The 25877-nt window shown below is 40.1% G+C and overlaps 1 protein-coding gene across 1 annotated transcript; it reads left to right on the top strand.

Annotated features, from left to right (window-relative positions):
* Nucleotides 1-15796: 15796 nt before the first annotated feature.
* Nucleotides 15797-18241, top strand: LOC105039930 (RNA pseudouridine synthase 1). Its single transcript, XM_029262970.2, has 2 exons — nucleotides 15797-16214; nucleotides 17392-18241. The coding sequence occupies exons 1-2, from the start codon at nucleotides 15830-15832 to the stop codon at nucleotides 18072-18074; spliced, it is 1068 nt and encodes a 355-aa protein (XP_029118803.1). The 5' UTR covers nucleotides 15797-15829; the 3' UTR covers nucleotides 18075-18241.
* Nucleotides 18242-25877: the final 7636 nt, after the last annotated feature.

Here is a 25877-nt window from a genome sequence, read left to right as displayed (position 1 = left end):
TGTTGAAATTATAATTTTCTGTACGGGGTGTTATAATTTTTTCAAAGAATGTCATAAAGAGAGAAAGATATTTTTATGATTAAAAAAGAATGAGCCTATTCTGGGGTTGAGAAAAAGCTTGTAGTATTGATACTTTTGGCGCCACTGTCTGTCTCGGAACCCTTGTAACTAAGTCAGCTAGGCGCACTAAAACGGCTGAGGAAAGAGAAGCGAAAAACGTCCGTTCACGTCAGAAATAACTAGCACTATGATGATGCTAGTTACTACATTCCGAGTGGAGGACAATTTATCTCGCAATATATTGCCCTACCTTAGCTCTAACGCATCTTGTGTACTTCCAATGTCTCAGGTAAAGTTCTTTTTTTGACATATCTACCATACAGAATCCTTTTCTGGGCATCAATCCTATTCGTGGATATCGTCGAAGCAAAATTTCACTCATCTCTAATATTAATAACGAAAATATTCTTCTCTCTTTATGATATTCTGTGAAAAAATTATGATATCCTGTGCAGAAAATCATAATTTTAATACAGGATGCCATAATATTGACACAAAACATCATAATTATTTCGAAAAAGAAGGAGTCTTTTCATCATCTAAAATTTTAAACAAAAAAATAGAGCTGTAGGCATTAAATAGATATTAAATACGTATTGAAAAATATGGCTATGTGATCTAATCGGACGAGGCCGTATGCTCCACATCGGATTTTCTACACCGCAGGTGGTGTGCAAAGAATTTCTATATTTCCCTTTAGGTAATTGATAGAGTTGATCATGGGCTTCACAGCCCATCCCGGCCCAAGAAAATTATATATATTTAATATATACTATATACAAATTATACTAACTAATTATATGTTATAATAATAAAATTTTATATTATATGTTAATGAATATATCAATATCGGATCTATTAGGAAGACTTGGTATTGACCTTTCTGGTGGACCAAACCGGGATGAAAAATAGAGGCCCGATATTTGGGCCGCGCCTAGGCATCAACATCGAGCCTACTTTATGCTATCCGACCCAGGCCGGGGTTGATCAGCTCAATACCTCAATAAAATTAAAATTTAGAATGGAGAAAAAAAGACTAGGAAGAAAACAGCTTCTTGACGATTGCAAGTAGCACACCTGACTAACTTTGTATGGGGAAGAGTTGGATCAGCTATTACATCCCATGGAACTTGGGTGAAATCACCAATAGAATGATGTATCATATTTATATACACACAGTTGTTGTCAGCAATCAAATTATTCTCTGCATTATTTCACAAATATAACTTAATTTATGTATGATAAATATACATTTTATTTATATAAGATTAAATTGGTTCATTATAGGTTACTTTCTAAGTTCAAATTGTAACAATGTCAGCCTGACCGAATTACTTAACAAGTCAAGCTGAGTGAAGAGTGCAAAACCTTTGAATCTAAACATAATCTACATAATAAACAGTTTAATTGTATCAATAAATTGATAATTTGGATCAAACAAAGGATAACCCAAATCATATTAATTTTGTGTTGGGTTCATGTTGGATTGACAGGTTAGGATTGCCGGTAGAAACTTGATGCAGTGTGCTAGTAAAATTACAGAGCTGATACTTGGAATACATGATGCATGTTGGTGAAGGCACATGGATGGCCAGAATATCATCCGATCAAATGGTTTAAATATGTTAGTATAAAGTTTGTGCAACAGTTGTCATAAATTCTACGTTGGGTTTTGCTACTGTGCTTCAATGACTACCTTTATCTTTTTATTTTTTATCTATTTCTGACGATCAGATTAAATATAAGTCATGTAGATTTTAACTAGATGAGGGACCATGTGCATAACTGATGCGGTAAATATTTCAAAAAGTAAGATTCATCTATATAATAATTAAATTATATTTTTTTTCAAAAACTATTCTTTAACGGATGAAAGATATGGGGGTGGGGGGGGGAGGACTGCAGAGAAGCCGCAGGCTGCTGCTCATTGGGTTGTTGGGGGGGGGACGCGGAGATTGGCATCTGTGGTACGAAGAAGCCCCATGCCGCATAGGGTGGGGGTGGGGTTGGGGGGCAACCACGAATAAGCCGCGGGCTTCTGGAGTGTGGGGGCGTGAAGAAGCTCCAGGCCACATCATGGTTGGAGGGAGGTGGGGCAGGTAGAGGAGCTGTAGTGCTACTTTGGGGAGGGGAGGGGGGAACGAAGGTGTGCAGAGGAGCCACAGCACCAGATGGGAAGAGAAGGGGGGACAGGGACATGGGGAGTGCGAAGGGTGCGATTGAGAGGGGAGGTGGCGCAGGCCATGGGGGAAGGGGGTGGTGGTGCCTAGGGCACGAGCGATCAAGACTCAAGAAGGGAGGCAGGCTGAAGGGGGGTTCTTCATAGGCCATGGGGACGAGGGGTGGTGGTGCACAGAGGGCGTGAGCGAGAGGAGAAGCAGCGTGGGCCACGTAGAGGGGGGGTGGGGGGGTTCCCCACTAGCCGAGGGGGGCGAGGGGGGCCGGTGGTGGGCGCATGGAGGGCCCAACCAGGAGGGGAGGCGGTATGGGCCGCGGCCAGTGGGAAGGGGGGTAATGCTGGAAAAACAGTAATGTATAATACCTTTGTTGCGGCCAACTCCCCATCGTCTGTCACTAGAAACGAACACCTACAAAACAGCATCCGTGCAGATCGAATTTGTGTCCGACGGAGACCCTCCGATGTCTAAGTCAGAGAGAAAAATTGATGAACAGGAGTTGAATGTAAGCAGTAGAAGAGTTTTGGCCCAGAATTGACTTACCAGCCCTGTTTCTCTTATCCCTTTTTATAGATGAGATTTTCTTAACTGTCGGACGTGATCCCGTATTTTATGATACTAAATCATCGAGCCATAATCGTATAGTGAATCGTTAGTTCCCACTTATCGTGTTGTGATATGCGGTCGATAACCGTTCGTGACGGTTATGGTATGTTGAGCAGATTAACTGACCATATGTTAGTAGAACCGATCATATGTCGGTAGAATTCATGAGCGACCGTCGGCTAGTAGTTCTGTTATGCCGATGGTCTAAACCATCGGCTGTCGATCGGTAGTAATCGAATCATTAGTTAGTCAGCCAGTAATAGGTCAGTGCGGTTCGCTTAGTTGGTCGATGAAGAGTCGGAACCACATATTCAGCCGATGTAGAGTCGGAGTTGTATGTCCGATCGATCGGCTGTTGTTGAGTCGAAGTCGGTAGTCGGTTAACCTGAGTCGAGGGTTGTTTGACTTACCCCAATAGTTGCCCTCCATTTTCAAATCTAAGGTAAGTTGACGTGTATATTACCACGTAGTTTGTCATGTTGGACAAAGAGAGTTATTTTTTTATCACATCGAATCTCGATTTTGATACCATTTTTTTTTAGATACAAGTAATCGGTTATTTTATCATGTTGGCAGGTACAGTCATCTTTCACACTGATCGGATGATTCGATATCAGTTGTCAGTGTCAGGCATCATTTCGAAAAGTCAGTTCGATGTCTGATGATACGATTATGACAAGTAGATTTGTTCCACGTATCCGAATGTTATTGGGTCGGAATTGTTCACGTGAATAGGGGTGACGTGGCTCAATCTGGGGCAGGTGCGTCGAACCATCCGATCAATGATCGGTTCAGATGTTGCCACATGTCATCATCTAGTAGATCTTCGATTTGATCGCCTTCATCTCGACTGTTGAGAGATCCTATATAAAGGGTCGCTCTAAGCCAAATTTTCATTTTTCACTGTTTTTGGTGCTGGAACTCTGCTGGATTGTTGTCCCAACATCCAAGATTATCGCTTCCAACTTTTAGGTCAACTTCGTCTTTCTTTCGAGTCTTTTCCTCTAAAGTCTGTATCTTCTTCAGAGTTGTTCTCATGGCTAGGGCTTCTCTTTATCGGGAAGATCGGTCGGAGAATCTGATCGATGAATCCCAGTCGGGTCCGGATGTAGAGGCCTCTTCACTTTCAGAGCCGAACGTTGAATGGCTCTAAAAGCAGTTTTGTATCCTGAAACAATTTCAATTTTTTGTCCCTGGGGTCGATAGTCGGGTGAATAACCAACCTTCGGGCCAGGTGGCCTTCTACGTCGAAGATCTTCGGACGGATTTTTGATTTTCGATTTCAGAATTTGTCCAAAATATTTTGGATTATTACGGACTTTGCCGAACTCAGCTCGCACTGAACTCGATCTGACTGATAATTAGCTTTGCTGTGTCGGATATTGCCGACCATGCCCCGCCCTTCTCTTTTTCAAGCTTTCTTCATCCTCCGACCTCATCTGAAGGTTCGAGGGTGGTGGTTCTTCAACCTCTGAAAAAGCCTTTCGTTTATCATCGGTCCTCCATCATCCATTCATGGATGGAAGAATCAAATTTTTTTTGCTTCTTCATCTTTTCCTTAGGATTTTTCTTCTTGTTGAAGCGATCCATGAACCGATCCCAACGATAATAGTCGAGTAGAAGTCGACAATTAGGAGGACTTTCACTGGCTGAAAGACATGTTGGTGTCGAAACAGAAAAAGCTTGCAACCAAATAGGTCCTTTACGATGCCGGCCTTAGTTCGGTTCTTTGTCTAGGTATAGTATAGTTGGTCGGTTATTTCTGACTTTTCTTTTACTTTTTGAATTGTACTGACCTTCGTTGTGATTGCAGTCATGCAACAGAGGGTGCGAGTGTCGAATGTCGATATTCGTCAGCACGCTGTCAAGAAGAGGGCAGCATCTGAGGTCGGACCTTCACGACTACCGAAGAGGCATCAAGCAGCAGCTCCAGTCTTGGCACTGTCAGCTCTGACAGTGCTCCCTGCAGTGTCATCCGAGGAAAGGATGGCGAGGAAAACTATCAAAACAACATCGGTAGTCCCACCACTTGAGGAGGTTCGGGTCGAGGCAAGAGAGCCCGACCAATCTGCGGCTGCGCCAGTTGCTCCTTCAGTTGGGACACAGTCAAGCTCAAGCTTTCCTTCACTTTCAAACATGGAGCCACCGACAACAGACTGGGAGAAAGCTTCGATGGCATCGACAGATGAAGCAGCATCGGAGGGCCATGCGGTGTATTTCAACCTCCAAGTGCCCATCGATGAATCGACCCTGGCTAATTCTGTACTGGCCAAGCGACTGTGCCAGGCGACTCTTCTTTCGGCTGATCGGGAGCGCCGAAGGAAACGATGGATGGTCGAGATGTTCTCATCCTTTTATCCGACAATCATAGGGGTAAGTCTCTTTGGTAAACTTTCTTTCTTTTTTTTTAATCCCGACTTACCCTGTCTGCAGTTGATCCACGACATGTCTGACCTGGAGGCTGGCTACACGAAGTTCGCCGACATCTGTAGTACGTGAAAAAATAAGGTGGCAGCCATCGATGCTGAGAAAGTGGCTGCACTTGAACAACTTAAGTCAGCGACAGAGCAGGAAGCCAAACTTCAGAAGGAGATTTTTCGACTAACTGATGACTTGGCATCCTCGGAGGCTGAACTTAAGTTGGCTTATGGAGCTATTTCAGTTCTTGAGTCATAGGTCAAGAGCAAGAAGCATTCTATCCATCAAATTCGACGAGAGTGAGACAGATGCATCGAAGAACTCAAAGCCGAACATGGACATTATCGGGCCAGCCTGAAAAGGTTGGCACTGGTCGAAGAAGAATTATCCTCTGCTCGAGCTGATGCTAATTTGGCCAAGATGGAAGCGGAGTCGGCAAGAGAAGCATTGAGTCTTGCAGTCGAAGATTTTTGAAGTTTGAAGGAATATAGGGAAGAGATCCTCGAAAATAGTTTCACTTCATACTGCATCGAGTATGAAGACGGTCGAGATGCGGTCGAAAAAATTATATTCGAATCTCGACTTGAGCAGTATCGTCCCTCCAAGATTGAAAGATGGAGTTGCTGAAAAAGAAGCTGCTCCGACTCAAGAAGAAGCACCAACTGAGCCCGAAATCATTCAAGTCGATGATGCTACACCCGAGCAAAGGGACAGAAACAATGATGAAGCTTAGTCAGTGTATTTTTTTTTTCTGTAATTTGATATTTGTAGTCGGACTTCGATCCAATTTTGTAACTCTTTTTTTGACAGTGAATGAAAGCATTCTCCTTCTAAGTTTAGACTCTTGTTTTACTTGTTTACAATGCTTGTAATATAGAATAACCACCGAACATTAATCGATGACCCGATCATTCGATAGGATTTGTAGAATGTCCATCAATCGCATATCTGTTTTGACGTACTTAATAGAAATTAGGATAACGATTATAGGTCGAATATCTCATGCCCGATATTTGGTCAGACTTATATGTCGAATTATCTGATAATCGATGGTAAGCTGAATATCCCTCGACTGGCCATAGCCTGGTCAGTATAATTTCAATCCGACCTTGGTCATTTTGGCATTTTTCATTCTGCTTAGTTGGGACTAAGTCAGTATATTAGTCTTTCGACGATAGTCAACTTTTACAATGGAGAGTCAACATTGAGAACCAACGTATAATCAATAATTTGGCTTTTGTGGTGAAAGCTTGTGTAGTCGATGTCCATTGAGATTGCAGTCGGTATGTCAGTTTTTGTATGAGAACCGAAATACAGTCGTCATCGAAGTAGTTGATTCTTCGATTTTTTTATAGTGGAGGCTGAGATAAACTTCATGTCAAAGTACAATAGATAGTTCAACTTTGACAATGGAAGCCAACATATAGTCAGTAATTGATAAAACTTATCAAAGACTTGCGATTCTTAAATTCTGGTTATATTTTAAATAATGTACATATCGACGATTTTATTGATAATACATCTTTAGATTGTTGGCATTTCATGTTCGGAGAATCATCGATCCCTTGAGAGTTTCTAACCGATATGCGTCCGGTCTAAGAGTTTCGAATATTTTGTAAGGTCCTTCCCAGTTTGGAGATAATTTTTTTTGATCCAAGGGTTTTGAGACTTTTGCTTTTCTTAAAATCAAATCTTCTGATCGAAAGACCTTCGACTTGACCTTGCATTGTAATACCGGACTATTCTTTATCAATATGCAGTCATCCGAACTTAAGCTTGCTGTCGGAATTCTTGAAGGAGATCTAAGTCAGCTCTCCGACATTCAGAATTGCTCGGCTCACTATATTGCTCTATTTTTGTTGACGGCAATCTGATCTCAAATGGTATCATTGCTTCTATCCCATAAGCTAAATTGAAGGGAGATTCTCCAGTCGGTATGTGGGGAGTCGTTCGATACACCCATAAGATTGGATATAATTCTTCTATCCAGAGGTCTTTGGCTTCATTCAGTCAGATTTTTAATCTGTGTAGGATTATCTAGTTGGTTACTTTCACCTCGCTATTTGACTGTGGATGGCCGACCGACGTGAGTTTGTACGTAATATGAAACTTCACATAAAATTTTCTAAAATTTTGATTGTCAAATTATCGACCATTGTCAGTGATGAACTTTTGAATGAAGTCTTTCATCTTGCTTTCAGTGATTTGTGCCAAAGGTTCGGCTTCTACCCATTTGGTAAAATAGTTGATGGTGATTATTATAAATTTTTTCTGATCAGATGCTGGGAGAAAAAGATCAAGTATGTCAATCTCTCATTGTACGAAGGGCCATGGTGCTATAATCAATGTCAGCTGACTAGCCAGTTGATATTGTATATTTGCATACTTTTGACATGGTTCACATATTCAAACTAGTTTAGCTGCATCTTTTTCATGGTGGGTCAATAATATCCTTGTTGCAAAATTTTATAAACTAGAGACTTGCCCCCCAAGTGATTTTCACAAATCCCTTTGTGCACTTCTCTAAGTGCATAATCGGCATCTGTAGGTTCTAAACACTTCAGTAAGGAGAGAGAGAAAGATTTTTTGTAAAGATAATCATTCATTATTACATATTGAGAGGTCGTCCATTGGAGTCGTTTAGCCTCTGAGGAGTTCGTAGGAAGGGTCCCATCGGTCAAGTATTGAACGATCGGATCCATCCAGCTTGGTTCGATAGTGAGCTGCAATACCTCTTCGACTTTATCAATACTTGACTGTTCGAGATATTCAACAAATATCTGACCCAACGAGTTGAAAGCGGTAGTAGCCAGTCGTGAAAGTACATCGGCTCAAGCATTTTCGATTCTGAGAATGTGAAAGATCTCGAAATATCTCAAGTTTGCCGTAAAATCTTTCACTTTTTGAAGGTATTTCATCATAATAGGGTCGCGGGCCTCAAATTCACCCTTGACCTATCCAGCAATCAGTTGTGAGTCGGTGAAGACCTTCAAACTGTCGATCTTGAGCTCTTTGGCTATCTTCAAGCCGACCAAAAGTGCTTCATATTCGGCTTGATTATTTGAGGCTTTAAAGTTGAACCGAAGGACGTATCCGAAGACTACGCCTTCGAAATTCGTCAATATTAGGTCAGTTCCACTATCTTGTGCATTTGATGCTCCATCAATATGCAACACCCAGGTCGACTTTAAGTCGAGTTTGAGAGTCGTAGCCTCTTTTATTGTGTTGTCATCTGTATCTTCTAGCTTATTGTCGAATATAGTACATTCGACGATAAAATTGGGTAGGACTTGCGCCTTCATGGATAGTCGTGGGCGATATTGAATGTCGAACTCGTCAAGCTTTACTGCCCAATTTACCATCCGACCTAACATGTCGAATCGATGTAAGATTGCCTTCAGCGGCTGATCTGTCAGAACTACAATCGGATAGGCTTGAAAATATGGATGAAGTCATTGTGCCGATATGATTAGGACGTAGATCATTTTCTCCATCCTTAAGTATCGAATTTTGACATTGTGAAGTACTTTACTGATGTAATAGATTGATCGATGGATTCGATTCTCATCCTCCTAGACGAGCACCGAACTAATTGCTTCTGCTGAAGTTGCCAAGTAGAGATACAATGTCTCTCCGATCCTTGGTTTTGTGAGCAAAGGTGGAGAAGCCAAGTATTGTTTTAAGTCTTCGAAGGATTGTCGGTATTCATCTGACTATGAGAAATCCTTCATCTACCGTAAAGTTTTGAAGAATGGCAAGCATCTCTCGACCGATCTAGAAATAAATCGACTGAGCGCGGTAATCTTTTCGTTGAGTTATTGTATCTCTTTCTTTGAACTCGGATGCTTCATGTTGATAATAGCTTTAATTTTTTTGGAATTAGCCTTGATTTCTCGTTGTGAAATAAAAAATTTGAAAAATTTCTCGGAGGTTACCCCAAATGCACACTTAGTCAGGTTTAATTTCATCTGATACCATCGGAGTATGTCGAAAGCTTTCTCCAGATCTCGAACATAATCTGAAGTTTGGGGACTTTTCATCAATATGTCGTCCACATATACTTCTATATTTCATTCGATTTGTATCTTGAAGATCTTGTTGACGAGCCGTTGATAGGTAGCGCCAGTATTTTTCAGATTGAAAGGCATTACTTTGTAGCAGTATATGCCTTTGTCGGTCACAAAAGTCATGTGCTCTTCATCTTTTGGTGCCATGTAGATTTGATTATATCCAGCAAAGACATCCATGAAACTCAGAAGTCGGTGGTCAGAAGTCGCATCAATCAATTGGTCAATCTTCGACAACGGAAAGTTATCCTTCGAACAAGCTACATTCAGATCAGTATAGTCGATGCAGATCCTTCACTTCTCATTGGTCTTTCTTACCACTACCATATTGGCAAGCCAGTCTGGATATGTAGCTTCTCTGATGAAGCCTGCTGCGAGGAGTTTGTCGACTTCTTCATCAATGACCTTTTATCTTTCAGGAGCAAAAGGTCTCTTCTTCTGTCTCACCGGCTTAACATTTGGGTTGATGTTAAGTCGATAAGTTATTATTTCTGAAGAAATCTCAGACATGTCGGTGGCCGACCAAGCAAAAATATCGATGTTGACTCTGAGCAATTTTATTAGTTGTTGCCGCTCTGAGTCGGATAATAGTGATCCAATTCAGACCATTTTCTCGAGATCTTCTTCTTTTAATGAGATGGAAACCAGTTGTTCAGCTGGTTTACCCCTCTCTTGATTTTCTCTTTCGTCCAATTTGTCAACAAGCAAAGAGTCTTCAGGTTTATTATGTTTGATGGAAACGAGGAAGCAATGTCGAGCGAGTTGTTGATCTCCATGCATCTCTCCGACTCCATATCTTGTCAGAAATCGGACTAACAAATGGTATGTCGAAACTATTGCTCTCAGAATGTTAAGTCCAGATCATCCGAATATGACATTATAAGCCGAAAGTACTCGAACCACCGTGAACGTTATGAAAATAGTGCTCTGTTGTGGTTCGGTCCCAACGGTTAAGGAAAGAGAAATTTCTCCCTCCACTGTGACAGCATCTCCTGTGAAGCCGATCAGTGGCGTCGAAACTCTTCTGAGTCGGTCAGTTGGCAGTCGTATTTGAGAGAAAGTTGAATAAAACAAAATATCGGTTGAACTTTCATTATCTACAAAGATTCTTTTTACATCATAATTCGCTACTGTTGCCAAAATAACAACAGCATCATCGTGGAGAGTCTGAATTCTTCGAACATCTTCTTTCAAAAAAATTATTACATTGTCGAGTCATCATCGCTTTGCCGACTCATCTTCGAAAGTTGTCCCTCCGTCCAATCGTCCGGAGATCATGTTGATCATTGCTGCAGTCGGTTGATTATTTACAGCTTTCTCAGTTTGTAGTTGAGGTCATCAATCAGCAGGAGGTTGAGTTAGCGGATCTCTCCGATATTTCTCGAGGTAGCCTCATCGAATCAGGGCTTTTATCTCATCTCTGAGCTGGATGCATTGTTCGATATCATGACCATGATCACGATGGAACTGACAATACTTCTTCTGATCGCGGTTCTTCGGCAATGCCTTCATCGGTGGGGAGTGTTGCAGACATTTCACTCCTTCGATCTCCATAAGAATCTGCGTACGAGGAGCGAAAAGAGAAGTATAGGAGTCATACCTGCCGTAATTCGACCTTAGACTCTGTCGTCGGGATGAAGCTCGCTTATTGGATGATGGCCGACTTGATTCAGCCGAAGCTTCTCTCTTCTTCTGTTTCTTCTTCTTCTGACTTTTATCTTCTGTCTGACGTCGGTCAGAAGCTCCTTCGTCTGCACACATATATTTGTATGCACGCTTCAGAAGTTTGGCATAGGCCGAGGAAGAGTTTTATCCATAGAATATGTAAATCGATATCCCCTCAGACCTCTTTTCATGATCAAGATAGCCATATTTTCATTGAGATTTCTGACCTCAAGCATGGCCGCAATAAAACGAGCCATGAAATCCCGAAGTGTTTCAGTCTCTCCTTGCTTAATCGAGAAGAGACTATCAAAAATTCGTGACGGCCATCGACTGGTGCTGAAGTGAGCCACGAAAGAATGTTCTAGCTGTCTGAAAGAATATATGCTTTCCGACTGAAGTTCGGAGCATCAAGCTCAAGCAGCTTTCCAAAGAGTTGTCGAAAAGTCGATACATAAGAGGGCATCGATCGCTCTCTGAATCGTCATGAGAGTCTTATAGCTCTCAAGGTGGTCGATCAGGTTGGTAGATCCGTCATATGGCTCCACCTGAGGTATCATGAATTGAGATGGGATCGGTTGGTCTAAGACATGCCGAGAAAGTGGCTGGGCGATGTGGAAGTCGTAGTCATTGGAGGACTTCCGACCTTTCACTTGAAGCTGAGCAAGTTGGCGATTGATCTCTTAGAATTTACATTCATAATCATCGAATCACCGTTGGAAAACTCCGGGGGTAGAATCACCCGATGAGTTTGAAGAAGACACGAAGGGCGTTCGTGATCGTTTCTCCTTCCTAATACTATTGAGATGGGAAGGAGAGGGAAAACGTCGGGAATAATGAGTAGCACATCGAGAGTGTCGAGAATGTCATTGTTCGTCTCGACAGAGAAATCGAGATGGTCGCTTCGGAGAAGGAGACAGTGATCGCTATGGATGACGACGACCGTGCCTGGACGGCACCGATTGTGCCATCGATTGCTCTACCGATGACTGTTACTGCTGGTTTTGTTGCTGTTGGAGGCTTTTGACTGCCTCCGTGAGGACATTCATCTGCTGCACAAGTGCAGCGATCTGGACGCCCGTGGTATCACAGGATGTGAAGAACTAGGCTCTGCTACTGGAGGAGGGGAGGATCCTCTTCCCGGTGGAAAGAGTGCCTCACCGATCCAGTTGCTGTTGACCGTTGAGCTCTGATTTTCATCATTGCAAGTTATCTTCTCTCCCTTCCTGGTGAGCTAATCTGTTGCGGCCAACTCTCCGTCGCCTGTCGTCGGGAACGAACACCTACAAAACAGCATCCGCGCAGATCGAATTTGTATCCGACGAAGACCCTCCGATATTTAAGTCAGAGAGAAAAGTTGGTGAACAGAAGTTGAATATAAGCAGTAGAAGAGTTTTGGCCCAGAGTTGGCTTACCAGCCTTGTTTCTCTTATCCCCATTTATAGATGAGATTTTCGTAACCGTCGAACGTGGTCTCGTATTTTATGGCGCTAAATCATCAGGGCATAATTGCATAGTGAATCGTTAGTTCCCACTGATCACGCCGTGATATGCGGTCGGTAACCGTTCATGACGGTTATGGTATATTGAGCAGATTAGCCGACTATATGTCGGCAGAACCAATCATATGTCGGCAGAATCCATGAATGACTATCGGCTAGTAGTTCTGTTGTGTCGATGGTCTAAATCATCCGCTGTCGATCAGTAGTAGTCGAATTATTAGTCGATCAATTGGCAATAGGTCGGTACGATTCGCTCAGTTGGTCGATGAAGAGTCGGAACCGTATATTCAGCCGATGTAAAGTCAGAGTTATATGTCCGATCGGTCGGTTGTTGTTAAGTCAAAATCGGTAGTCGGTTGATCTGAATCGGAGATTGATTGACTTACTCCAATAATCTTAAAAAAATTTTATAATATTTTATTATAAAGAAGCTCCAAAACAAAACCCATTCTATGTTCAGGAATAATAAACCTTAAGGCAAGGATTCCAAATATCTAAAAACATGAAAAAACAACAAATATATACAAAAATTTTTATAAAAAAAAAAATTAATTACCAAAAAACTTAAATCTCTATACCAGCCAAACAAGATAACTTCTTGTTTGATAAACAGTTCCATGATGCTTTTGATATTTATCATTTTCTGATTGTAGCTACGAACCATGATTGTCATTGTAATCATAATTTTAATTTCAACAAATTTAGTCCAGACATGACAAATAATGATCATTACAATACTACAACTCATATGCCAATGACTTTATCAGAAGGGATTTCTGAAGCAAATATTACGTACAATTTAACGAAGCCCTATCAAAAATAAACTATGAGCAGAGACCAAATAGGATTCGGGGTAATCTGAAGCACCACACTTGTGGTTTACCAAATCTACTGAATAACGAGATGCCACATGGTCGTTGAATCTACCGCAGCAGTCGATCAATACAATTTCCTCATAGGATTGGGACTCCGGAGCCCGGAAGGAGGGAACAAAATGTCATACCTTTTAAAGGACGACAAAGAGCTTCCCAGGCTCGCTTGTTGTCCCTTATAAACACCCACCCGGCACTCTCTCACGCCTCACGTTGATCACGAACTCCTCTTTCCATCAGCCTGCAAGAAGCCTCATGGATCCATCAAGCTCTGCTTCAACTGATGATAGTTTAGACTCGGTAAGTAGCTTCTTAATTTTTTTTCTCTTGTTCCTCCTATATCTTGATATCCGCCTCTCTCTTTCTTCTCCATGCCTAACCCCTCTCTCCTTGTCTTTTCTTTTATTTTCTTTTCAGTTCTTCATGTCTCTGGCCATCGGACCTGATGGCAAGACACTTAAGACCGGTCTACTGCGCTCGAGCTGGGACGCGGCAAAGATCATGCAAGACGGCATCACACAGAACAGTCCGAAGCTGTTTGCCAGGGGGTTTGAGTCGCACGTCAACCAAGTTCTCTACGGGATTGAACCCAAGAACGAAGATTCGTGCAAAGAAGTAAAAGAAGAAGAAAGGGAGAGTAAGTTCCTTCATCTGTTTGAAGCTAAAGAGAAGGGCCGCGGTGATGAAGACATTAAGGCTTTCTTCTGTCGTCAAGCTCAGGAGGAAAAAATATACAAAACAGACCTTGCAGACATCTCGTGGATTGGTGAAGATGAAGATTTGGTTCATGAGCAAAAATAAAAGAACTTCCAAGTTGAGAATTTTCTTTTTTTTTTTAAGGAATTGATTTTGATGAAGTTACAACTAGAGTCTTGGGTAAAAATTGTTGAATTTCTTTAAAGGGATTTATGTAGTCCATATGGGCATATGAGCAATAAAATTATTTCTAGTGTTTCCTTCCCTTCTTGATTTTGGTTTTTATACCAAGGGTGTTTAATCCATTATTTTGGTCAGATACTTGTCTGTAAGAACGTTAAATTTGCTCCTGATGCAATCCTAGTTTTGAATATTGGCAAGAGCTTGCACTTGTGACATGTATTTCTTCTTTAAATATTGGCATATTCCTTAGATTACATACCAGTGGATTTTTTCTGGTAATCAATTGTTAATTTTCTTTCTTAGGCTCAAACTTGGCTCTATTACCGATTGGAAAATCCATTATTGAGCTAAATATATATTGGAAAATTATTTCTAGTGCTTCCTTCCCTTCTCGATTTTGGTTTTCATACCAAGGTGTTCAATCCATTATTTAGGTCAGATACTTGTCTATAAGAACGTTAAATTTGTTCCTGATGTAATCCTAGTTTTGAATATTGGCAAGAGCTTGCACTTGTGACATTTATTTCTTCTTTAAATATTGGCATACTCATTAGATTACAAACCAGTGGACATTTTCTGGTAATCAATTGTTAATTTTCTTTCTTAGGCTCAAACTCGACTCTATTACTGATTGAAAAGCCTATTATCGAGCTAAATATTGAGGTGCATATAATTACTTATGCAGCCCATGAGTGGCCAACTCTATAGATTTAACCTACTTTGTTACCATATGCAATGCACATGGTTTAAAACTTGATGCACAAAAGCTTCATTAAGAGTTAATTATGAAATTTGAGTTATACAGTGTGGCAGATGGCTATGTTTGAGATCAAATGCCGACCTGCTAATTGATTCGCTTGATGTCTAAACCAGCATCTAACCTGACCTAATTTATTGAATTAGTGGATCAAGGCTAATATGAAAGTGCATCTTCAACTAGTCAAGTAAGTAACTCACACTAATATCTAATAGATGAAGGTCAAGGATATTAATGTCTTGAGTTATTTACTTGACTAGTTGAAGGTATTAATGTTATTTACTATTGGCTAACTAAGGCGAACCAACCTTATTTCAGAAAAAAGAAAAAGAGAGAGACCTAACAAACCTGAATTATGTGCTATAATTAAGTAATTTACTTTATTTGCATCTTTATTATCGTGATCATCATAATAGAATGTATGCCCTACTCCTCTCCTGACCGTAGCGGATATTCAGCAATGGCTCCAACATCCTAAGCTTTTCAATCTGGCCGAGATTCCAATGATACCATGATCATATTGTCATGGTCCTATTTTGAAATTGTTATTACTAATATAATGGTTACAGTGATCATGATTTACCCAAAAATGCTATAATGAATTTATTTGAAACTGAAATGACAACGTAATGATCAAAATAAACATAATAATGCTACTTTTTTGAGAAAAAATAGAACTGTCTACGGTTGGAAAAATATTGATTAATTTATTTAAGAATAAAATTACAAATGCTTTTTATTGGTTACTTAAGTGTTATTTTAAAACTCGTTCCATACCCTAGAGAAGAACGGAAGAGAGGTCTCCACTCCCTCAGAATTTTTTTGGTTAATGACCATAATACCCCTCCCCCCGCCCCCTCAATCCCCCCGTCTCCTTGTATCCAAAACCCTCCGCCATCTCTTCCCCCTCCCGTTCTTTCCTGTCTCCGCTGCCCGATCTCCGATCATGGCGGTGGCGCCCACTGGTGGGACCAGTGAAGACGCCCTTCCGGCCGGAACACTAGGCTGCGGGTACCCGACCCCGCTGTCGCCGCCGTACCCAGCGGAATCGAAGGAGGTCGAGCTCCGCCGGGCGATGACGGCGGCAGCGAGGTCCGGCGACTTTGAGATGACCGCTGGCGACATAGTGTTTGAGGACGAGTGGCTGGCGGTCGCCAACAAGGCCTCCGGCGTCTACTGCGAGGCCGTCCTCTCTTCCTTCAAGTCTCTCCGCGGTATACTCCTCCGCCGGTTATTTTACCCTTCTCTCTCTCTCTCTCTGTTTTATTATGTAGAATTCCTAATTTGCTTATGATTTAGCTGGACAGGTAATTAAAAAAAAAAAAAACAATACAATGGTAATTGGGTTTTTCATTGAAACACATGTTTATTTTTCAAGAACAGTTTAGACTTAATTATTTCTTTGGTAGATACGTTCATGATGATTTTGCCTCTGGATCTAACTAGAAGATATGTGTGTGTGTGTGAAAAATTAAAAATGTGTGTTGAGTAAATGCGCATTGTATTGTTTATATATGTTTATTGCTTGTACTCAGACCGAAGTACAAAATTATAAAGGAACTCCTCAATACGTATCATTTCGTACGGTGAATAAATAAATGATCTTTTCTTGAAAGATTAACAAATTAAAATGATTCTTTTATGTGAAATTGATCAATAGTAGAGAAAACAGTTTCTTTGTCAGATGACATAATGTAAGAATTGTATATTTTACTTGCAAGAAATGCATTTGAATTATAGCTTCAGAAAAACGCCCACCAATGATACATTGAGAGAATGTTATACGAACGTGGGCATGAAAGTTTGGTTCTGATGCATGCCATGGTATGACATAGAAGAGCAAGAGTCAACATTCAGGGACTCATACATGCAGGAGTTATACAATACATGACATAGCTCTTTTGTAGTCTTGCCACACGACAGGCGTTTCTATGTTTCTTAGCATGCTTCATGCTACTATTAATTGGAAGGAGGATGCAAGTTCTAACTGTAAATGTGTAGGAGTCTTGGAACTTTTTCAGATATCGCAACTCAGGACATGTGCTGACTTATAATTTCTGGATGCATGTGTATATAGTTCAGATCTCATTCATGTAAATATTTATTATTGAAACTCATGAAATTTTATTTAAGTTCTTATGGGATATTCTTTTGCTCATTACAATATAGCAACTTAATATCTATCTTTTATATCCTCTGGACCTCCAAGTTGGTGTTTTGAAAATGTGTATACCATGGATTTCCTACGGATAGAGGTGTCTTTACATGTCCCTGATAACTTGAAAGAATCTGATCCTGATTAGACTAACCAAGCCCAATCGCCAATCATCTCTTTGATCTGAATTTTATATTTGGTTGTGGACTCTTGATTCACAATCATGCAATTTACAGGCTCTGCAACTGTACCATCTGAACTTCATCTGGCCAACCGGCTAGATCGTGACACCAGTGGGCTGATGGTCATAACCAAATCTCACAAAGTTGCTGGGAGGTTGGTGAAAGCATTCACTGATCACAAGGTCAAGAAAACTTACCTGGCTCTATGCATCGGGTATGCACCAAGTTGGAAGAAGATCACAATAAGCTCAGGCCATGGGAGATCAAAATTCGGTGCATGGCGAGTGTATTCCGCATCGGATGTTGGGCGAACACTTCCTGGTGGGTCGATGGTGAGGCATATGGTCACATCTTTCGAAGTATTGTCCATAAATGGGCAGGGGAAGTTGAGAGAGCCTGAAGCTCATGATGCAGAATCAATCATAGTCCAAGAGAAGGGAATCGAGAGGAGTAGAGATGATGACATGAAGACTGATGAGATTTTGGTAAGAGCATGCCCCCAGAGCGGACGAACACATCAGATACGCCTGCACTGCCAGTATCTTGGAATTCCAATCAAGGGTGATGTGAAGTATTGTGGGGTTCTTGAATGGAAGGGGATATCATGTGATGCTCATGCACTTCATGCAGAAAGGCTATCATTGCAACACCCTGTGACTGGTCTACCGGTCCGGTTTCAGGCCCCTCTGCCTTTGTGGGCAAATGAGATATGCGGATCGATGTTACAAGATTCCTGACATCAGCTTCTATCACGTTTGAACTGATAACTGAAACATCGTCTTGCAGAAAGAACTGTTCTAGGACAAGGTTTTTATCAGGAAATGTGGTTTTAGTAGCAATGTTCATTGGTTAGTCTTTAATATGACATTTTTGACCCATATCTATTAGAAATTAATTTGAGATATTAACTTGACTAGTTGAAGACAATAGTTTAAGATGAGCCTTGATCTCCTAATCCAATAAAGGAGGTCAGATTAGATGCTGGTTTAGATGTTGACCCGATCAATAGTAGATATGTATTTGATAGGTCTATATTTGATCTCAAATATAGCCAAGCCATTTGCTTCACTCTATAACTTAAATTCTAGAGTGGAGTATTCATGAAGCTTTGTGTATCAAGTTTCAAGCCATGCGCATTGCATGTAATAACGCAGAATGTTAAGCCTATGGAGTTGGCCAATCATAAGCTGCATAACTAATTATATGTACTAAAGTATTTGGCTAGATAATGGATTTCCCAATTAGTAATAGATTCAAGTTTGAGCCTAAGAATGAAATTTATCAATTAATAGCAGAAAATATCCATTGAATTGTAATCTAATGACTATGCCTCATATTTATAGGTAATTAAATATCACAAGCGCAAGCTCTTGCCAATATTCAAAACTAGCCTTCCATGAATAACATCATGAGCAAATTTAATGTTCTCATAGACAAGTTTGATCTAAACATGGTAAGAACAAAATCAAGAAAGGGAGGTGTTGGGGAATACCCACCGACCGACCGACGGTCGGAGGACCGACCGACCGACGGCGGAGGGACCGACCGACCGACGGCCGGAGAGACCGACCAACCGACCGATGGCCGACCGACAGCCGGAGCGACCGACCGACGGGCGCCATCGCCGGCCGACTCACGGCCCTTAACCGACTAAGGATGAGTCGGTCGGGCATACTTTTTCCGACCGACTGAACCTGGAAGTCGGATGGCCGACTCACGTAAGACTCGCTGACCAACAAAGGAGCCCGAATCTCCACCCGACGCCACACAGCTGGCCACCGATCTAGAGTCGGTCGACTCCTCCGATCGCCGTACAGCCGCCAGAGCTTGTCAGTCCTGACAGCAACATGCGGCACTGCCACCTAGGGGCATTATCCCGCTTAGGGCATTGTCAACCCTAGTGATTTGACAGCCCCACGGCGATATGACACTTTTACGGCGACTCTGACAGTCTACAGTGAGTTGACAATTCCTCAATTATCCACGCCATTAATGGCGGCGCCATACCATGCTCCACTATATAAATCGAGAAAGGCAACAGTGCAGGGGACCTCCATTTTCGACTTCGAAACCACAGGCTTGCTCCTCTCTCTCTCTCGATTGAGCTCTCTGTCTTCATTTCACTGTTGCCCAGTCACCTCTCTGACTTGACCGTCGGAGGATCCCCGCCGGAGCCGCCTCCGATCAGTGTGGACTTCCCTTTTTACAGGCGCTCGTTCTCCGGCGATCAGGCGATGAGGCGATTGGCCGCAACAAGTAGCAATGTTCATTGGTTAATCTTTAATAAAGGGATAAATTATCAAGTCTGCTTGCATTGCTGTTGAAACTTGCCGAATGTTCCTTTTTTTTTAAAAGCATCCTTTGCAGTTTGCACTACTTGTTAGAACTCATTGTCTAAAGATGTAATATTTCAGGCCAACCTTGTAATGGGAAATTGTTTGTTGGGGGTGTAAAATCGCTAAAATTTACAGAAGATGTAAATGAATGTCAGCTTACAATGGATAGGGATTCATGGCTCGTCTCTGTTTATGTCCGCTCCTTTTTTACCCCAAGCTTCTTTTATTTAGTGAAAGCAGCACTTTGTCGCAAAATTTATTGGTGAACGTCTTTAATACATATTGAGCTGCGTAACATAAATGTAGTTTCTGAAAAAGTTCTACCCGCCATGCATTGCCATAATTCTGAACAAATAATCGACCAACGAGAGCAGTCCAGATTTCTGAATCCTGCTTGTGAGGTAAGCATTACTAGTTCTTGCTACGATGATTCCCTCTTTTCTTAAGAACCAAAAGAACCTATTAGTTCGACAGGTAAGGTGAAGGAAATAAGGTTGACCTCGAAAACCATCATGCATTGCCTTCCAGACATAACGCATCAGCAACAGTAGAGAAAAGTCGAGTTAAAATAAAACAAATTACAAAAAGTCAATTGATTTTATGTGGGAATTCATTTTTCGAGATGCACGTTAGTCATTCTTGGTTTAATTGGTGGCAATTAAGCTATAATTGTAGTTCAGATGTGTTGAATGACATAGTTTAAGTCATTGCATCAATCTCTCCATCTGTGGCCACAACATGAGTAGCGGCAGACCAACAACAGTGTTATGCCCTCCTCCCCCCTCGTGGTGCAAATTTTCCAAAACAGATATACTATCCGCTAAACTTGTGCTAAAATCATCGTACTATGAAACAAAATTTAAGATACAGCAAATTCATCATGAATTATCAAGAAGTACCACTGTACACTGTGATTAATTACTTGATTACAAGTCTAGCATCAACTTTACAGCATTGATGGACAATAAGTTACAGCATTAATGGACGATAAGAACGTAGATTCATGCAAAGAAGAAGAAGAAGAGGAAAGGGAGAGCAAGTTCCTCCGTTGATTTGAAGCTAAAGAGGAAGGCCGAGTTAACGAAGACATTGGCAAAAAGACCATGGCGTGAAGGTGAGGAAGAAGCATACAAAATAGACCTTGCAGACATCTAGAGGGTGGGTGATGTATGATGGAGAAGATGAAGATTTGATCCATACGTATGAATTTCGATATTGATCATTTTTTTTCTTTTTTCTTTTTTTTTTTTTTTGAGGGAATTGATTTTGATGAAGTTACAACGAGCATTTGGGCAAAAATTGTTGAATTTCTTTATGGGATTGCCGTAGTCCATATGGGCAGATGGGCAACAAACTTTCTCCTAGTTATTCCTCCTGTTGCGGCCAATCCCCTCGTCGCCTGATCATCGAAAAACTAGCGCCTGCAAAAAGAAAAGTCCACACTGACCGGAGGCGGCTCCGGCGGGGGACCCTCCGACGGTCAAGTCAGAGAGGTGGTTGGGCAACAGTGAAATGAAGACAGAGAGCTCAATCGAGAGAGAGAGAGAGGGGAGCAAGCCTGTAGTTTCAAAGTCGAAATGGAGATCCCCTGCACTGTTGCCCTTCCCGATTTATATAGTGGAGCATGGTATGGCGCCGCCATTAATGGCGCGGACAATTGAGGAATTGTCAACTCACTGTAAACTGTCAGAGTCGCCGTAAAAGTGTCATATCGCCGTGGGACTGTCAAATCACTAGGGTTGACAATGTCCTAGGCAGGACAATGCCCCTAGGTGGCAGTGCCGCATGTTGCTGTCAGGACTGACAAGCTCTGGCGGCTGTACGGCGATCGGAGGAGTCGACCGACCCTAGATCGGTGGCCAGCTGTGTGGCGTCGGGTGGAGATTCGAGCCCCTTTGTTGGTCAGCGAGTCTTACGTGAGTCGGCCATCCGACTTTCAGGTTCAGTCGGTCGGAAAAAGTATGCCCGACCGACTCATCCTCAGTCGGTTAAGGGCCGTGAGTCGGCCGGCGATGGCGTCCGTCGGTCGGTCGCTCCGGCTGTCGGTCGGCCGTCGGTCGGTCGGTCCCTCCGGCCGTCGGTCGGTCGGTGGGTATTCCCCAACACCTCCCTTTCTTGATTTTGTTCTTACCATGTTTAGATCAAACTTGTCTATGAGAACATTAAATTTGCTCATGATGTTATTCATGGAAGGCTAGTTTTGAATATTGGCAAGAGCTTGCGCTTGTGATATTTAATTACCTATAAATATGAGGCATAGTCATTAGATTACAATTCAATGGATATTTTCTGCTATTAATTGATAAATTTCATTCTTAGGCTCAAACTTGAATCTGTTACTAATTGGGAAATCCATTATCTAGCCAAATACTTTAGTACATATAATTAGTTATGCAGCTTATGATTGGCTAACTCCATAGGCTTAACATTCTGCGTTATTACATGCAATGCGCATGGCTTGAAACTTGATACACAAAGCATCATGAATACTCCACTCTAGAATTTAAGTTATAGAGTGAAGCAAATGGCTTGGCTATATTTGAGATCAAATATAGACCTATCAAATACATATCTACTATTGATCGGGTCAACATCTAAACCAGCATCTAATCTGGCCTCCTTTATTGGATTAGGAGATCAAGGCTCATCTTAAACTATTGTCTTCAACTAGTCAAGTTAATATCTCAAATTAATTTCTAATAGATATGGGTCAAAAATGTCATAAACTACTAGCTAGCTTGACCTGAAGTTAAGTAATCTACTTTGTTTACATCTTTATCATTATGATCATCATAAAAGAATATATTGGTATAAAATACAATAATTAAAGCAAAAATATAATAGAAAATAATAATGTTTCTTCAAGGTGACGATACTAATCAAACTAAAGCAGGGACAATCTTATTTTCTTTAAAAAGATTTAAATACTCTACGAACTACAAATCGGTATAGAAAATCTCCTTGGCTTGAATTCTACAGGATTCAATAGCTTAATTAAATTATCATATGGCTCAGGATCAGCTCTGCACAAAAGGCCGGGCCCAAAACTTCACTAAAAAATTACTTTACTTTAGCTTGGGCACTCTCACATCTGTTGGTAAGTAGAACAATAATGATTTGTGTGGTGTATTTTGTGTCAGAAGCTACTGATAAGGAGTTTTTTTTATAGGCTAATGGAGCCTTTCCAATTGAATATGGTCTAAGTGATAGGCTAGAGGAGGAGTGAGAGGGTGATAGATTTTTTATGTTACAAAATTAAAAATAATTAGATCATTAACATATTAGAAGAAAGAGTCATGGGAGACTGAATTAAATATTTAATTATAAAAAGATATAAATTTTTAATTATTTTGAAGAAAGATCGAAGTAAAAGAGACCAAATATCACCAAAATCATATTTCTTAAACGAAAACAATCACCGTATTCAGAACTAAAAAAGGACATAAAAATTGAGAAAATTAAACACTCCAGATTCATCTTTTAAAATCAAAAAATAATAGATCGAATCAAGAAAACAGAAATCCTAGAACATATCCAAATGGAACTTGAGATCGAGCAGAGGAAGCAAGCAATAGGTATGGAAGGGAGATTGCAGCGGTTCTGGAGCCCTACATTCGAATGTCTCCGGGTTGTTGACGTCGGCCGCAGCTAAAGAGGCAAGGGCGAGCAGCGCCACCGTGATTGCGGCGGCGAGACGCGGAGTACTTGGAATCGCCACTGGTGAATGGAGAAAACCCAGGAGCTCTCCCTCTACCGCCCTGAAAATATAAATATATAACAAAAGAAAATGGATACGATCACCTCTTATAACCTTACCGACATACGATTGCCGGTATTTAATGAAAAACTGACTCAGGGTTGTTCTACGAAAGGTTCAATTATGTTTACTTGAGGTGACTGGAGACGCGGTTATAGGATACGGCAAAAACCAGTTTTCCAATTAGTACCTGCGGTGTAATTTATATCCAATGAAATCAGGAAACGTGGTTGAAATGACGTCTCTCGCTTTCAGGAGTGATTAAAATAAGGAAAGCTTTCCTTGCAACGGTTTTTTGCGGATTTTAAAGCAGCAAATTGGATCTTAGTGGGGATAGCGGGGTAACGTATTGGACCCTGTCTTTCTGTTGAATTTACTTGGGTGCCACTAACTGTCGGACGCGGGAGAGGCATGGAAGGGGCCTCGGTAGGACCTATTGGGACTGCAATTTGAGTCAGAGAAAATTCCTCGACTCTGACCATTTGAATAATTTTTTTTTTTTTTTAGAGTAATATGGAGGAAGTAAAATGCTTTCACTGTTGGAAGATATATTTATAATATTAAATAAAATATTATAATAATAAAATTAAATTAATGATCCAAACAACTTAATTCGTTAAAAGATAAACAGAGATCTTTATCAGAATCAGAGCTTACATTTCGTCTAAAGCTTTGAACGCCACCGATGATCCTGTCCTTTACTAAAGTGATGCAATGCAAGATGTATTCAACAAAGAAATTTATCAGAACATGTAAAAATCTATAAAACTCATAAAGGATCTGTAAGACCATTTGAGTAATTTACTGCCACATCTTGCAACAGCTCTCTAGCAATGGAAGTGCATGGAATCTTTGTTAGCACTGCATTTTAGATTTTGATTGAGAGTTTTTTTTTCTTTGACCAATTTGGTCGCTGCATTGAATAATTAATGAGATATAAAAATATTCATAATTGAATATAAAAATAAATGTGTGATCTATAATACTTCTAAAAGCAAATGAATTGATTTTGATTGTTCTAACAGATTAATATACCCTAATTAAAAGAATAATGGGTGAGTATTTTTTTCATTTAATTAGCTAAATACAATCTTTTAGAGGTGTCCTAGAGTTTTTGAGCCCTTAAGACATGTAAATGAGGACGCAATGAGAAGAAAGATTCATGGGTATGAGGCCTTGATTTAGCTACCTATCCAATGTTTTAATCATAAATTTTGGAATGAGGTTTCTCTTACTTCCCTTAAAAACCCCCTTTGATTACCTCTTCCTCCATTTCTATCTACATCACTTAAATTTGATTTTTTATCGCTAAATTCATATTCTGCTATGTTTGTGTTTTATTTTTTCTTTTCTTTTTTTTTTTTTACATTGAGATGTAATTTCATATGTTTTCATTTTGTTTCTTGATCAATATCCATTCCCTTTTTCTTTATATCAATATTGATGTTTGTTTTCTTTTTGATGGATGAGCATTTTTATGTTACATAACATGATTGTGTTTGTATAGTTGCTCATTTTAATTTTTTTGCATCTTTTATAATATTTTTAAGTTATTAATTACCTTGGATTGTTTGTTTTAAATTCTATATTTATCTATTTGAGTAGTCCAACAATTAATTTTTAGGCAAGTTCAGGGATTGCTTCGATGCTTACTACAATTTTTATTTTTCTTGAAAAAAAAGGAGGGTTGCAAGAAGGATTTTTTTTCTTTTTTTCCCGAATTGATTATATTTATCTATTAAGATGACAACCATGTATAATGATATCTTGTTTTGTTTTATGGGAATTAAGACTTCGTAGTGTACTTGATACAGGTTTTCTATATATAGTAGGTTATCAAGCTACGAATTATTTTCATATACTTTGAAGGTTTGTCATCAACTAATTCCATTTTATAAAATCAATAAAATATACAATATATGAAAAAAATCTGAAACCTTTCCAAGTTTAGGTGTACTTCATCTGTCTTTGATACAATTAAAATATCTCCTCATTTACGTAAACTGAAAAAATATATTGATTTTCTAATAAAAATAATTAGAAACACTTTTCTTCATATTCATATCATCCCACGTAGTGCTGAGAATTTCTAGCACTTTTCTTCGATTCATATCATATTCAAAACGTCATATTTCACTATACTTTCTAATAAAATTAATATTTAAAATAGCATCATAATAGTATTCAACTATTTGACAATATATATTGATTAATGAAAATATATCAAGTAAATATGAATGGTCATGAATTTGCATAATCAATTTGTTAGAAATATATAATTAGAATATTGCTCGATACTTTTCTGTGACAAGTAATTTACTATCCAATAAGAATCCAATAATATTTTTATTTTAAAATATTAAATTAAAAATAAAAATAAAAAAATAATATAAATAATATAATTATTCCTAGCATTTATATCATTCACAGGTCTTTGACCATGCTGA

Source organism: Elaeis guineensis, chromosome 1 (genome assembly GCF_000442705.2).
Source record: "Elaeis guineensis isolate ETL-2024a chromosome 1, EG11, whole genome shotgun sequence".
Classification (NCBI taxonomy): domain Eukaryota; kingdom Viridiplantae; phylum Streptophyta; class Magnoliopsida; order Arecales; family Arecaceae; genus Elaeis; species Elaeis guineensis.
This window is presented reverse-complemented; position numbering and strand designations above follow the sequence as displayed.